General features: G+C 42.6%; 1 protein-coding gene across 2 annotated transcripts; it reads right to left on the bottom strand.

Annotated features, from left to right (window-relative positions):
• Positions 1 to 2740: 2740 nt before the first annotated feature.
• LOC308390620 (uncharacterized protein) lies at positions 2741 to 8940 on the bottom strand. Of its 2 annotated transcripts, none has more exons than XM_080872815.1 (9): positions 8847 to 8940; positions 7871 to 7962; positions 7626 to 7688; positions 5457 to 5618; positions 4638 to 4832; positions 4355 to 4510; positions 4094 to 4239; positions 3800 to 3995; positions 2741 to 3003 (listed from the first exon to the last, which is right to left on the bottom strand). In XM_080872815.1, exons 3-9 carry the CDS (start codon positions 7686 to 7688, stop codon positions 2986 to 2988), a joined length of 936 nt encoding a protein of 311 aa, XP_080728941.1. In that variant the 5' UTR covers positions 7871 to 7962; positions 8847 to 8940; the 3' UTR covers positions 2741 to 2985. The 2 variants fall into 2 exon arrangements, with proteins under 2 accessions (XP_080728941.1, XP_080728940.1); XM_080872814.1 differs by having other exon boundaries at positions 8851 to 8932.
• Positions 8941 to 15852: the final 6912 nt, after the last annotated feature.

Below are 15852 nucleotides of genomic sequence, written 5' to 3'. Positions count from 1 at the left end.
ACATTAAAAAAATTAAAATATGTAAGAACTCTGATCACAGTGTAACACAGTTAAAATCAGAAGCCATAAATGATTATGAATCCCTTTCTCCTGCTTTGGTTACAATGGATCTGTGAGATCTCAGATGAACCAGACCTAGATCAGATGATCAATGAACCAGTTTGTGTAATTTGGTGTCAGGTGCAGTGATCCATAATGTCCCAGAGGTCTTTGAGGATCGGTGAATGGCATTGCTGACTTTGTTGTTCAGGAACAGCATAAAAACACTGGTCACATGAGGCTGGGAATTATTCTCCACCCACATTTGGTCGGAGGATTTCTTTCTTTTTTTTTTTTGTCCCGTTTGGATCTATAGCCATCAGAATTGTTGTCTTGAGGCCAAGAAAGATGCCAAGCGGATTTATTTTACCAAGTGGATCATCATGGCCTTGCCATATTGGTCCATTTGATTGACCTTTATTATAATTATGAATTTATTTTATTTTCAGTTGCAAACGGGACAGACATAACTGTGGGATAGGACAGGGGGAAAGAATGAAAGAAAGAGGGGGAGAGAAAGAAAGAAAACCAAAGGGGAGAAGAGACGGTGAGAAGGGGGGGGAAGAGAGAAAAACAAACAAACAAAAAAAAAACAAAAAAAAAAACAAAACTCCTGGGTCACCTGTATGGAGAGAAAACAACAGAGGAGACAGCAAACAACAAAGAGCAACATAATAATAGAAAAAAAAAAGCACCATCACAATAAACTAGCTAGCAGTAGATATCAATAGTTACTAAATAATAAACGATATTGTGCAACACGCAAGATAGACAGCGCACAGTGTGCTTTGAGGCAGCAGCCAAGAAAGCTGTAGTCCGCGTCTGTGAATACCCATGTGTACACCTGTGTGTACACCTGTTTGGATCAGCATGCTTGCATTCCAAAGGCTTCTCCATGTAATGATCTGCTAGGGAGTGTGGGGAGCCACAGCCCTGTCCTTTATGGTATCAAGCAGGTATGGAGGAGATCAAAACTCCAGACATCCAGAGGCCCCCAGAACACAAGAGACCAAGGAAGACCCACAGAGGGGCAGCTGCGGTCGGAGGATTTCATTCTGGTACCTACAGCAGTCAGGATACCAAGTCGAGGTCTGTGTTCTCTTCAAGGATATGCCTACCCAGACCATCTCTACCACACTGCCAAACTGGTCATGCTAGATGATATTATGGGGTTGTTACTCCTCATACACTTGAGCAGCCACTGGTCCTGCTGCTAGGTTGATGCTATTCTACAGCCCTATCCACGGCTCCTCACATCTCCTCCACACTTTAGTCTGTACCTTCTTGTGATAGCACCTATGGATATGTCATCCTGGAGTTGGACTTTCTGTGAAGCCTCAGTGCGATGCAGGGACAGTCTCATGCAGTAGTGGCAAGAATCAGTCAGGAGGGATAAGATCAATGATCTGTGAGAGGGGGGGTTTATTCTGTTGCCTCTCATGCACCTGTTGTCACTTTTATTTACACCAAAGCAGGTGATCTACACTCATCACAGTTTCTGCTTCCTAACTGGACAGATTATATTCCTTAAGTTTAACTCTTTGTGTTTTGATGTGATGCTCCATTATTCATCTCACCTGTTTTGTTCAACATGGATGCTTTCTGAGGACTGATGCTAATAAACATCACCACTCAAAAAAAACCCAAAAAAAAACCATTACATTTTCTTAGAACGAGTTCAAAGGCGGCTGTTGCAGACATGACTGTGAAAACACTCAGACAAACACAGAGGGTGTCAGGTTTGTTAGATGAACTATATTTAAGACAGAACATATGGTACAAATTACTAATCAGGTAAACCAAAGTAATCCTCAAGGAATAGATGCACAATCAAACAGGTGATCTAAATGCTACGTTCCATTCTCATACCACCAACACACAGAGCTATATGAGGTAATACACAGGACGTTGTGCAACATAAAGTCATATAAGAAACTGCAAATAAAAGTTATTCTGGTCCCTGATCATGATGATCCTGCAGTATGGGTTGGTCCCTATGAGCAGCACAATGACAGCTGTGAGTAAACAAACTCTCCCTAACGTTGCTCTTATTTCCCTTTAAAGAATTTATTCAAATACATTTAAAAAAACACAACACCTTTTTATTTATTTTACTTATAGATTATAATAATGTTTGCATCACAACTTCTGTCTCAGCACTCCTGAACCAGGTTTTCACAAAAAATCAGTAGTTGTATCAGCGTCTGCCACACCGGTGGGATCTCTTCTACAAATTTCCCAATTTATTTCAGAAACACTAATGATAATTAAACCGAGATTAAAAGCATGTTTCTGAAATAAATTCAGTTTTTTGTCTTTTTTTTTTTTAGTAAATTTTAACTCAATTACTTACTAAATGTAGGATGTTCACTTCACTTCAAGTTACAGTCATTAATCATTTTAAACACATTTGTGCTTTTTAGCAGCTTTCTTTGCTGCACCCTGCTTTGTGTTTGGACTCCCACAAATTTTGGATTTGGCCTTGAGCATCTTGACCTGCTGATGACCGTTGAGGTCAATTGGTTTGGGTTTGGTTGCTTTGGGGGCCTTTGCTGGCTGTGAGGTAGTGTAAAGCGAGTGGTAAGGAAGGTGATATGTAGACAGCATCAGCAGACTGGTCAAATTTCTTACAAATGTACTTTATTTTCTGGCACCATCTGGTACCATTTTAAAACAACCTCGGTTGTCAAAATCTTACTTGTTTTGTACAGAATTTTACACACACATGCACCTCATTAGTCTCTACCATTAAGAAATAGGTTAACGATACAATCTAAACAAAGAAACAGGAATAACATTATTTACAAACTCATTTACACAAATAAATGGTTTGAAAAGTAAAATGCTGCATACAATACAAGTCAAAAGATTACTTAAAAATAAAATAAACGACACTATATAGAAGGAAATACCCTTCATTTGGCACAGGTGGCTCGCACCTTCAGATTAACTTTCTCCATCCATCTAGATAAAGAGAAAAGATCCAAATTAGTTACTAGTGTTAGTTATGGTATAATATGATGACCTTAAAGCTAATCTTAACAGATAAAGATGCATCTTTGGAAAATGGTTTTGTTCCTGTAATAAACATTCACACATGCAAAACATTTTTTCCACATATTAGAATCTCTCAGCGTCCAAACTTCAGTCCTATTTAACTACATTATTGACTTGCAGCTGTCTTACATGCATAGTGGCAGTAGGGGGCAGTCACACATTAGAGGAGCTAAAGTCAGACCACTAACTTGGATTTTAAAAGTGTTGTTTCTTTACTTCTGATCAAATACGAACCTCTTAAGAGTTAGTTAGGACAACTGATTCATTCTGATGTGCATTTCGTTGCCCTGTACCTGTGCATGTGCAATGACAATAAAGTTGAATTCTATTCTATTCTATTCTATTCTATGTATGTTAAATTTGAAACCATCGTAGCTTACATTAATATCCAAAGTAGAGGAAAACATCAAACCTGGCTCAATTTAAAACCTTTTTCAATCAATGAACTTGAGGGCTGTTAACTGGTAGATTAAAAAGACAAACATGGAAAAACGGCAAATCAGCCGTAGTTTTTACAGACTTAAACTTGGCATTGATTTTCTAACCTAATCAAGAATCCAGCGTATTCCTCAATGTGTTCAACTATATCCTATATATATATGTAACTATATTGGCAAACGCAGGTAAAGAGGTTAAAGTCAGTTTGGAAAATATGGTAGGCATTAAACAAAATATAAATATACAAAAAACTAGTGACACTCACCTCACAGACACAGTGTGCAGGACACTTGACCTTGTTCGGTTCTTCAGTGGGTCGTGGTATGATCCCTGCTGCTTCCTCTTCCTCACTCTGGCATCTCAGCTTAGGAGGGTGGACAGCGTTCAGTCTCTCACCTGAAAGATGGGATGGCCCTCCACAAGTCCCCACCAGCTTCACTTTGTTACACAAAGCCCACTCTCTGCAGAATGGGGGGGGGGGGGGGGAGAAAATCGTGCTGATCACTTTCCTGAGGTTTCCTGAAGCTGTCAGTACATGACCAACAACAGCCCATCGTACCTTAGTGGACGCAGGCAACGGTTGCAGAGGATTGGATTCCTGGACAGGTTCAGACGTCTTAGGTTAACCAGTTCGACAAAGGCTTCAGTATCCAGGTAGATTAGACAGTTGTTACTAAGACGAAGCTTCTTGATATTCTGCAGGCCCTGAAAGCAAAGGAAGCTGGCATTTTATTTAAGGCTCCAGCAACAGGTGCATATCTGTAAAATCTTTGAAATTTCCATTTCGAAGTATTTTGTACACACGGTTTAGTGTGAGTACCTGGAATGCCATATTAGGGATGTAAACCAGCTGATTGTGTGAGAGGGAGAGCAGGTTGAGGGAGCCCAGCTGAGAGAACGCTCCAGGCTGGATCTCTTCCACACGATTACGGTCAATAATAAGCTGCTTTAGTGAGGACAAACCGTCAAATGACTCCTAGAATCATAAAAAAACCAAGGACTGCACTGAGAATGGTTGGGTAGACTTCTTGAAGTTAATTTTTATTTTTTTAAAAACCACTTAAAATGACAATGGGATATATGTGGTTTAAGTCTAAGAATACCTGGTAGAGGATGTCAATGTTGTTGTTGGAAAGGTTGAGGAAGACCAGGCGACCGAGGCCACGGAACGCCCCCTCCTTCACCTTGTGGATGTTACAGCGCTGCAGCGACAGGTGAGTCAGGTAGGGGGTGTGCCTGAAAGCCCCAGTGGGGAGTTCCTGTATGTCATTACCTTGAAGGTCCAGTTTGACTGTTCTCTATAAGGAGATTACATATTAGAGGATAATAATAAGTATTTAATAGGTACTACAGCTTGAGAAGTTTAGCCGAAGCCTTATCATTCTTTAACAGGGGTATTAAAATTTGTATTTGCCTCGAAATAAACACCTGTTCAACAGAATTGTTTAAACAGCCCCATTTTTGAGGATTGTTTAAACTCCACAGCTTACCCGACTGTTGTTGCTAATCATTTCCATCCCTTTATGACCACAGTGCATTCAACTTCTGATGGCTGCTTCCAGCAGGATAGCGTACCACAGAGCTCAAATCATCTCAAACATGTTCCATGAATATGACACTGAAATTACTGTACTCATATTTTCTCCACAGTCACCAGATCTCAGTCCAATAAAGCATCTTTTGAATGTGGTGGAACAGGAGATTTGCATCTTAGATGTGCAGCAGGCAGCTGTGTGATGTTATCATGCTAATACGGACCAAAATCTGGGAGGAATGCTTTAGGACCTTGTTGAATCTATGCATGACAAATTAAGGCAGTTCTGAAGATAGAAGAGGATGCGGTTGTATCCTCTTGGTCGTATCCGGTTGCTAGCAAGGTGTATCTAACAAACTGATGAGTAAGTGTATATGTTTATAGATACCTCATCAACATTAGGAGGAACCTGGGTCAGGTTCTTGTTGACACAGGTCACATTGAGCTGGACACAGCAACACTCCTGTGGGCATTTTGCTGCTTGGACTGCAGAGACCCAGAAGACCAGCAGGTTGATCAGCAGAATCCAACGAGTAAGGCGAAGGTGCTTCTGCATGGAAAACACTCATTCAGTCTTTTAGTTTTGCTACATACTTCAAACAGTAACATTAATTGTTTAAAGTGCAAACACACCAACAAATTACTGCTGATTAGAGTTTAGTAATTCTTTAGCCCGCAAAAAGGTTGGACACTGTGCTTGGTTACTGTCACACAGTGGAAATTTGTATTTGTTTTATAGTCTGTTTTATGCTGATTTTAATGTTTATTTGTATGTGTGGTTCTGATTTTATTTGCATGATTTTACTTTGATATTTGTGATGCATGTTTTTAGTGTTTATGTATGACATTGTTTTAATCCACTATGGACTGACTGTACAGTGGACAAATTAGTCAATAGCAGGCACCTGTTGAGGTGTTGGGTGTGCCCTGATGTGGCCTATCAGCTGCTGAAAGGATCTGTTAGAAAAGCTGGGTCAGCACCTCAATGAGGGAGAGGCCCAGATTCCGGGAGGAAGGAGCATGTAGACGCTAGATGAAACGGCTTGCGTGAAGACGGGCTGATCGGTGCGACTTGGTGTCCAATTCCGGCCACAGAAAAGGCGACCGGTGGAAAACAGCGTGCGTGATTAAAAGACGTGAACCTTTGCCTGCATTCGTGAGTACTGTTTTCCACTGTCGTTCACTGGTTGCAGCTTCACAGACAATGTTTCTGGTCAGTATCTTTCATTATGTAGTAGGTTGGAAAACGCTACATGTTTAATTTTGTTCACACTACAAATAAAATGTGACAGCAAACGCGCTCTAGTGTGAACCCACAAAGCGGCCCACATACGCAGAAGAAGACGTCACACACAACGCTCTCTGTTTAGACTCAGACCAAACAGTATTGTTTGACTGATGGCCCTTAACCTCCTAAGACCCAAACTCTTCCATTACATGCATTTTTAATTTCTCTTTGATATTTGGGCTGAATGGGACCTGATGAATGTAAAAACAAAGAATTACCAGATTTTGATTTTTTTTTTTTTTACCTAATTTTTGTTTCTAAGAAAAATAAGAGCCACATATGAGGATATTCGTTTAAAATTTCGATAGAACAGTAGCAGTATAATGTCCCCGTAAGTGGATATCAGACCCTTGTAGAGCAAAATCGAGTATTTGTGCTGTTCACACTGTCTCACCATGATCGGATATGGGTCGCATGGGGTCAAAAAAGTCGGATTGATGCGCTTTCGCCTGCAGTGTGAACGTCGCCTTATTCTAACACTGCTATGCGTTGCCATCCTGAGGTTACACCTCATTATGTCAGTAGATGGTGTTCTTGCACTGCTGTGGAACTACCAGAGGGACTCGGGCTCAGTGAATCCGCAGCTCAGAAATAAAAGCGCTCCGGCCTGAGCAAGACCCTAACTTCGTCGTCCTCTCTATTAATCCACATTTTGCCCATACTTGGCTACGCAGTACTCTCTAGCCTGTGTGCCGCTTGCTGCCCATCCAGATTCCCCTAGGTCTGGCGCCAGTAACATTGACAAGGCGTCGCCACGAGGGAGGCTGCTGTTGCAGCGAGCCAGGGAAGCGTTGTCTGTGGGGCACAGCTGGATTGTGGTGCGAAGAGTCCAATGGAAACACAGGGCAGAGATAAGAGCTTCCATGTTGCCACTGGTGTAGATCATTGGTTAAATGATCACCAAGCAATATTTGTTTATGCAGACCTGCCGTAACTGTGGGGGCTAGTCCAACCGAAATAGTATTTTGGGGGGGAGGTTGTTCTTCGGGTACTGCCGTTATGTTTTGTCGTGTGCTGGAGGACGCATTAAAGTTTTACAGCGGACTAACATCCAGAGTGATCATTTGCTCATCGCATCACATGAGAGTGCTACAACTGTTGGCATGGGGTCAGCTTCGTGTGTGTGTGTTCTGGAAATTGAATGAAATGTTGAAACTGTGTGGAGAAAAAGGCTTTCATTCTGTAGCTTTTATGCAGTTTCATTGTCATGGTGAAGTTCTTTTATTTATTTTTTTCACTTTAATTTAGCACTGGCTTCCGTGGACTCACTCTTTGCCTCTCTTCCTCCTTCCATCTCCACATCTGAGCTTTCGCACTCCACTTGCGGTCCATCTGAGAACAAGGCAAAATTTGGTATTGCATTAATTATTGAATTATCCACCCTTAACAACTCTTGGACTTAATCCATGATAGAGTAATGATAGAAAAATATTATACAATCAAAACATTGCAGGTGTGTTTATTATACTTGAAAGTTATTGCAATGCAACAACTGGTACATGTGTTATTGTTACCTGTGCAGATCCCTCACCAGCTGGATCCACTGCCTTTAGCAGCCTCACAGAGCTGCGTTTGTCACGGTTTCCTCCTCCTTACAAGGTATGTCCTGGACAATGTTATATCATTAGTAATAATTTAAAAAAAAAAAATCTCCACATAAAAGGCACACACAGTAACATTTTATACCTTCTCCAGAATACTGTATATACTATGGCCACAAGTTTGCATCATGGTGCTGATACAGAATACTCCCCGTATTATTTACTCCTAGTGCTATAATAAAGTAATGGGAATTTAAAAAAAAAAAAAGTAATAAATATTAAATGTCTTTATGATGATTCAATTTTCTGACTATTGTTGAGATAAAATTATTTGAAGTGCCCCAATCCTTTGCTTTATATTAACTAAAATGCCATTTAACCATATAGTGTAGACTACACTATATGGTTAAATGGCATGATTGCATCATGGGAGATGATGACACTCCCATCATGCATGATTGGGAGATGATGACACTCCCATCAGTCATCATGTATTCCTGCAATCATGTGAGATGATGACACATCCACTTAATACTACACTGTGTAGTATTAAGTGGACACTCCCAATACCCTGAGCCGCCCGTGGAAAAAGCGCCATTGGTCACATGCCCGGTATGCCTGATTGCAGCGTCACATCGTTAACCAAGCTGTGGCATGCGTGCCCAGGGTTGCCGACCCCTGGTCTAAGGCCTAGAGTCGAAGTAGTTTCTATTACATTTAACCTAACATTGAAAATTTTAATGAAAAAAGTTTTTCATAGTATTTTTTTTTGGGGGGGGGGGGATTTTTTTTTTCTTTTTTTTTTTAAAAAACTGTGCACTTCCATGATGAGGTTGACCGGGCAACCATGGAAGTATCGCGGAATAAAGCCAATGACAACACACAGACGTCGGAACTTCATATATCTGTAACGCAGGAATACTTTACAAACATTTAGAGATGAACTTACGTACTTTACTTCTCTGGGAAAGCTTGATAAAATGCAGCTTTAGCAGGTAGGGAGCAGCAACGATCCAGATGCGTCAGATCCGCACAGCACTTCGCTACAGGGCAAATTACGCCCGCCCACCTCATGTAAGTTACGTGCAGTGGCGGTCCTAGCCATCCTTAGGGATTAATAAAGTATTCTGATTGTTTCAGGATGACCTGCCATTATCCAATGACACATCTTCTTATCTGTATCTTTTGCTCGTTTCTCCTCTTCTTTTCTCTTTTTTTCTAAACTGGGCAGCTGATGGCTTTGAACTTTTCTTGTCCATCTTCCATTGGTTTTAATTTTGCACTCCAGTATGAACACCCATCCCCCAACTCGAGGATCACCACAACTTAACCTAATAGACCTACACCTAGTTCAGATTCACTTTGTTTAAGGTGTATTTCTGGGATTTCACACAACCCAGGATTCAAATCATGAATACATAATGGGCTTGGATTTATATCATTATGAATGACATGTGCTCTATTTGGGGGCAGAAGGTCTCCCTCCCCTTTCCGTGGTGTGTGGTATGTGTCTTTAAATCATCAAAATATAAATTTTAAATTGTTATTGATCCCTTTACCCCGAGTCCTAAAGTGTATATTTATTTTCTTACTCTTCTTATATTTATCGTTTGTTTTCTTACACTGCTGTAGCTGGAGCCTCGTCCTCTCGTCTCTCTATATACTGGACTGTATGTAGCGGAGATGACAAAGTTTACTTTGACTTCAGCAGCGAGCAGACGCACCGAGGGTTCTCACACTCACTTTTCGCGTATAGAATTTCAGAAAAACATCGGTGCAAATTTTAAGTCCCCCACCCTCTCCTCCCTGTGCCGCAAGCAGCAGGCGCACCTTGCAAACGGAGGGTGCCCTTACTCCCAGCAAATGGGTGATAGAAAACCGATCGGTGCCTATGCCATTCCCGATATGCCCCGACTGATGTCGGGGCAGCAGGAGTACGAGCAATTTTATTTATTTATTTTTGCCGATGCCCGTGATGCCGCCCCCGGGCAACCGCCCATGTTGCCCGTATCAAAAACCACTACTGGTTACGTGTGTGTGTGTGTGTGTGTGTGTGTGTGTCAGGATTTACATTGATATTTTACTATTTGTATCATCATAATGAAATGATACTCATTTCAAGAGCTACACTACAACACTCCCCCCCCCCCCCCCCCCCCAATAAAAGTCCATAAAATGAGTCTGATGGCTGCAGTTACAGCCACACAGTGGTAAGGTTGTGTATAAACCTCTGGTATACAGAGAACCAGTTGTGAAACACACAGTAAAGAAATGGTCGGCAGAGACTGAAGAGGCCCTGAGGAACTGTTTCTGTTCTGTGTGGGACAACCTCTGCAGCCCCCTGGAGGATGACCTCAACAGCATCACAGACTGCATTACGGATTACATGAACTTCTGTGTGGACAACACCGTACCCATCAAAAAGGTACGGTGTTTTTCTAACAACAAGCCATGGATAAATCCTGAAATTAAGGCGGATTCAATTAAGGAGAAGAAGAGTCTTTAGATCTGGAGACAAACAGGAGCTGAGAGTCGTCCAGAAGAGGATGAAATGGAAGATAAGGCAAGGGAAGGAAAACTACAGGAGGAAGATGGAAGAGCAGCTGCAGCAGGACAACATCAGAGGGGTTTGGAACAGCCTGAAGACAATCTCAAGACAAACCAACCCCCCAGGCTGCAGGAGACTTGGGGTGGGTGAATGACCTAAATAAATATTTTAATAGGTTTGATCAACCACCCACCCCTCCCACAGCATCGTCCCCCCCCCTGCTGCAGTCTCCCTCATCTTCAGGGACTGCCTGTCCTTCATCTCAGGACTTCACACCTCTCAGCTTCACACCTCCCAGCTCCTAGTCACCCACCCCCGGCTTCTGTGGACTCCAACATACACCCCCCTCCCCCAAAATCCACTCTTTCTATCTCAGCACTTCAAGTGAGGAACGAGCTTCGCAAGATCAAAGTGCGGAAGGCTGCAGGTCCAGATGGCATCAGCTCCAGGCTCCTGAGATGCTGCGCAGATGAACTGTGTGGCATCCTAGGCTATCTGTTCAACCTGAGCCTGTCACTGGGGAAAGTACCACAGCTGTGGAAGACATCCTGTGTGGTACCGGTACCAAAGACCTCCCATCCCAAGGACCTCAGCAGCTACAGGCCGGTAGCCCTGACATCGCATCTGATGAAGACCCTTGAGAGGTTGGTTCTAAACCATCTGCACCCCCTGGTGAGGTCTTCATTGGATCCACTACAGTTTGCTTACCAGCCTGGCATTGGGGTGGAGGATGCCATCATCTACTTCCTGCACTGAACTCTGACTCACCTGGAGAAGCCTGGAAGCACTGTGAGGATCATGTTCTTTGATTTTTTTTTTTTTTTTCTTTCCCCAGTGCTTTTAACACCATCCAGCCACGACTTCTGAGAGACAAGCTGGAGCTATCGGGAGTGGACCACCACATGTCCCAGTGGATACTGGACTACCTCACAGAACGTCCACAGTATGTATCTCTGATACGCTGGTCTGCAGTACGGGGGCCCCACAGGGAACTGTGCTGGCACCGTTCCTCTTCACCCACTACACTCCAGACTTCTCCATCAACTCCCGATGCTGCCACCTACAGAAGTTCTCTGCCGACTCTGCCATAGTCGGCCTCATCACAGGTGAGGACGACTCAGAGTACAGACAGTGGACTCTGGACTTTGTGGACTGGTGTCAGCAGAACCACCTGCTGATCAACGCCGGGAAAACCAAGGAGTTGGTGGTGGACTTCCGGAGACGCAGACCCACCACACTGACACTGGTGAACATCCAGGGAGTGGACATTGAGATAGTGGACTCTTCTAGGTACCTGGGTGTTCACCTGAATAATAAACTGGACTGGAGCCACAACACTGATGCTCTTTACAGGAAGGGCCAGAGCAGACTCTACCTGCAGAGGCGGCTGAGGTCATTTGGAGTACAGGGAGTGCTTTTTATTTTTTTTTTTATTTTTATTTTTTCCCGTTGACACTTTTTATTTGTTTAGGAACATTTTTATGCAACAAGATAAAATAAAAAGGAAAAAACAGAAACAGTATGAGGTCATGGGAAGATAACATACATCTGCACATCCACACATACATACGTCAGCAAGTCTGCATTACTAATTCTATGCATTAAAGGGTGCTGCCACTGTAAAGTCCAGCCATTTTCTCCATCGTCTCCTTCCCAAATCTCCCTGCAGTCGCAGAGTGAAAGTCATACATTCCATCAATTTGATGTCCTCCACTATAGAGGTAAAAAGTGTTACAGTGGGAGGATCTCTACAGAGCCAGCGTTTTGTTATGGCCTTCTTCGCAGAAGCCAAGAGAACTTTCAGAAGATAAACATCATCTGCAACTAAATTGTCTGTAAAATATCCCAGATACAATGAGGTAAATGTACAAGACATGTGGATTCCCAACACCTCTGTAATTATCTTTACAACTTCCGTCCAGAAGGGTCGTATGAGTGGGCAGGACCAGAATATATGACTGTAATCAGCCATGTCTTCCCCACAATTCCTCCAGCAAAACGCAGGTGTAGCACTGAATTTAGACTTCTGTTTAGGCGTTATGAAATAGCGTATAATGTTCTTCCAGCAGAAGTCCCGCCACATGTTGGAGTTAGTTGTGGTAAACTGTGTCTCCCAGATCCGTGCCCACCCATCTTCTGTAATCACAATGTCCATTTCTGCTTTGTGTAAATCATTGAGTTCCCTTTGAGCTTAGTCATACATTTGTACAATTTACTTATCAAGGCTCTGTTACTCCCAGAGTCATAAGCATCAATGAAAATATTAACAATTGAGAAGTCTCCACGGACACAGCTCTTTAGTCTTTTGCCAATATAGTCACGGAGTTGCAAGTATCGAAAAAAAGTCTTGTTTCTCGAGGTCGTAAGTCTTGCATAGGGTATCAAAAGCCATAATTTTAGATTTTACAATAACCGAACACCCAGCAGTGATTCCATGCCACACCCATTGTTTAAATCTACTATCGTGGAAAGCAGGTAAAAAATCAGGGTCATACGCTGGCCACCTCAGAAGTTTTATCTCTTCCTGGAGTTGTGCCTGCTTGACCACTTACAGGGAGCGCTTTTAAAGACCTTCTATGACTCTTTGGTGGCATCCATCATTTTTTACAGTGTTGTATGTTGGAGCAGCAGTTTATCAGCAGCTGAGAGGAAGAGGTTGGATAAACTCATCAGGAAGGCCAGCTCTGTTCTGGGATGCACCCTGGACCCAGTGCAGGAGGTGGGAGACAGAAGGGCTGCCCAAAATAACATCTCTGATGGACAGAGTCTCCCACCCCATGCATGTAGATGTTGCTGAACTGCAGAGCAACTTCAATGACAGACTGCTGCATCCTAGATGCATGAAGGAGCGTTTCCGCAGGTCCTTCCTCCCTGCAGCTGTCAGACTGTACAATCAGAATTGCTCCCAACAAACATAGATGTTTACATCTGCGCTGTAACTGCAATAAGTTAATTAACCGATTCGCACTACAACCTGGTTTGCCTCTTATCTGTAGTTATTTTTATTTAATTTAATAACTGTACAGTACTGTTTATAGTAACCATTGTCCATATGTAAGAAAAATTGTGTATGTTTCTGTTCTGTGTCCTGTGTGCTGTTTGTTTGTATATGTGTCTTTCTGGCTGCTGTTACAACCAAATTTCCCCTTGTGGGACAATTAAAGGATTATTCTATTCTATTCTATTCTATTCTAATATCTATCAGTGTTATAATAGAGGCTTACACATAACAGTACACTCATATTTTTCTTTCTTGAAATATAGGATTTAATTTACAGGGTAATAAAGAATTGGTTTAGAATTAATTTACTTATACAATCACATAATACTGTATTCTAAAATACGTGCGCACATTCAGTTTGAGTTTGTAGTATTGTTTGTTGTCAGCTTTTGAGTACAGTTCTGTTACTTTGACCTCTTTTATGGACCCAAGATTTAGATTTATTTTGTATAATTTAACCAAGTTTGTGTTTTTTTGGTTAAATAAAAAATAAAAAAAACTTTTTTTGGACTTAAACCTGTGCCTGACTTCTCTTCACTGCTCAGTCCGTCACACCCAGTTTTTTTTCTTCTTAATCTGTTGTCTTATGGTTCCAAGCAATGTCACCAATCTTTGTATTTTATTATTATCTCATAACACTTGTTTAATCATCTCTCCTATGGACCTTTTAATGTCTACAATCTCAGACCAACACAGCCCTGCCCTCCAGTACAGCAGCAGCAGCAGCAGGTGCGGCAACCCCTCAGCAGCAACATTGTACCCATCAGATAAAACAGTGGCTACTTTTGCTGCATTGTGCCCACCTGATGACAAGCGAATATCTCTGCACAGCCCTAAACCCCACTGCTGCATTCTGCTCACTGCCTCAGTTCAGCCCAAAGTGAAGAGACTCAGTCACCTCAGAGCCAGCACTAAAGACTGTAGATTTCTTATGCACCACTAAAAATGAAAGTGAGATTAAAATATGAAAGCACTCTAATCACAGTATAACACATGCAAAATCAGAAGGCATAAATGATTATGAATCCTTTTCTCCTTCTTTGGTTACAATGGGTGCATTAAGGGGGGTTAGTGTCTTTGTCAGCACTGGTACCATGAAACAACATATGTGCATGGCCCTGACAGTGAATGCTTTCCTGTGAGATCTCTCAGGAAGATGGCGCCTTTGCTCGGCTTGACTTCTACCTGCCTACGTTGTATTGTATTTTATGCTTTTATATCAGCCCTTACGTTTAATATTTGGAGCTATGCTGCTGTGATTTACGACCGTTCTTCCTTGCTCCACATCAAAGAGTCTATGGAACGTCTTTATGATGACTGGGACAGTTATAGAAAAACTTTCCCCCCACCATTTGTGCACTCTTCCACCTCACCGGATTACTTCTTGCTACCTGCGAAACGTGCCCTAAGCCATTCCAAAAAGAAATCGAGGAAAAGAGGCTGTAGGGACGGCATCCAGGTACACATCAGACGAGCCTACAGATCGGAAATTTCCCCACTCGTCTGGAGGCGTCCCCGGTTTCTGATGCCAGTTACCCTTCCGGATTTGGTTGGAAACACGTACTTGCAGCCACTACAGAGTGGATCCTGCCCATCTGATGCTCTGGATTTTGCTGATTATCTCCCCTCCGCTGCGCCCTCATAGCCTGCATCGCTATTGGTCCCGCCGGTTCCGTGGCGCTGCTGTAGACCTCGCGTGCGGACACGGTGTTTGCTGTCAGTTCCACTCCGACAAGCTGATGGGAAACCTGCGCTGCCAGCTTTTAATCGAATTGCGCTCTTGAACGCCCGCTCCATCGCAAACAAATCCTTCTCTCTGAATGAGCTCTTCACAGGGAAAAACCTGGACTTTCTGTTTCTCACTGAAACATGGCAGAGGGATGGCGAGTTTATTCACCTAAACGAACTGCGTCCTGCAGACTGCTCTTACTTGGGCACCCCCCGTTTAGGTTGCCGTGGTGGAGGACTTGCTGTTGTCTTCAAGGACAGTTTCACCTGCAGAGGTATGCAAACTGAAAACTATTCTTCTTTTGAGTCGCAAACAATTAAGGTGGGTGGGTGTTTTAGTCTATCGCCCTCCTGGCCCTGCTACTGAGTTCTTAAAGGATTTTATGGACTTCTTATCTTCTATTATCAAGCTGGAGAAAGTTTTAATTCTTGGGGATTTTAATATTCATATTGATGATGCCTCACCTAACTCTGCAGCTGAACTTTTATCTATAAATGAGTCTTTTAACTTTGTCCAACATGTCTCCGGTCCAACCCATTTAAAAGGCCATACCTTGGACCTTGTTTTTTCCTTGGGCCTCAACATTGGCAATGTGTTTGCTGAGGATGTACATTTGAGTGATCATAACTGTATCTTCGTGGAACTCAATTTTAGCTCTAAACAAATGCCTGTGAAGT

Source organism: Rhamphochromis sp. 'chilingali' (genome assembly GCF_963969265.1).
Source record: "Rhamphochromis sp. 'chilingali' genome assembly, chromosome: 22".
Lineage (NCBI taxonomy): Eukaryota > Metazoa > Chordata > Actinopteri > Cichliformes > Cichlidae > Rhamphochromis > Rhamphochromis sp. 'chilingali'.
Note: the sequence above shows the minus strand (reverse complement) of the source record. Positions and strands in the feature narration are given on the sequence as shown.

What these genes read in the sequence shown, in the direction of transcription:
- LOC308390620 (XM_080872815.1), bottom strand. Translation starts at nt 7,688, where the DNA reads ATGGACCGCAAGTGGAGTGCGAAAGCTCAGATGTGGAGATGGAAGGAG. An exon ending in ACATTGACATCCTCTACCAG is followed by an intron (nt 4,511 to 4,637) that starts GTATTCTTAGAC and finishes TTATGATTCTAG; the next exon opens with GAGTCATTTGACGGTTTGTC. An exon ending in CGTTGCCTGCGTCCACTAAG is followed by an intron (nt 3,996 to 4,093) that starts GTACGATGGGCT and finishes CCCATTCTGCAG; the next exon opens with AGAGTGGGCTTTGTGTAACA.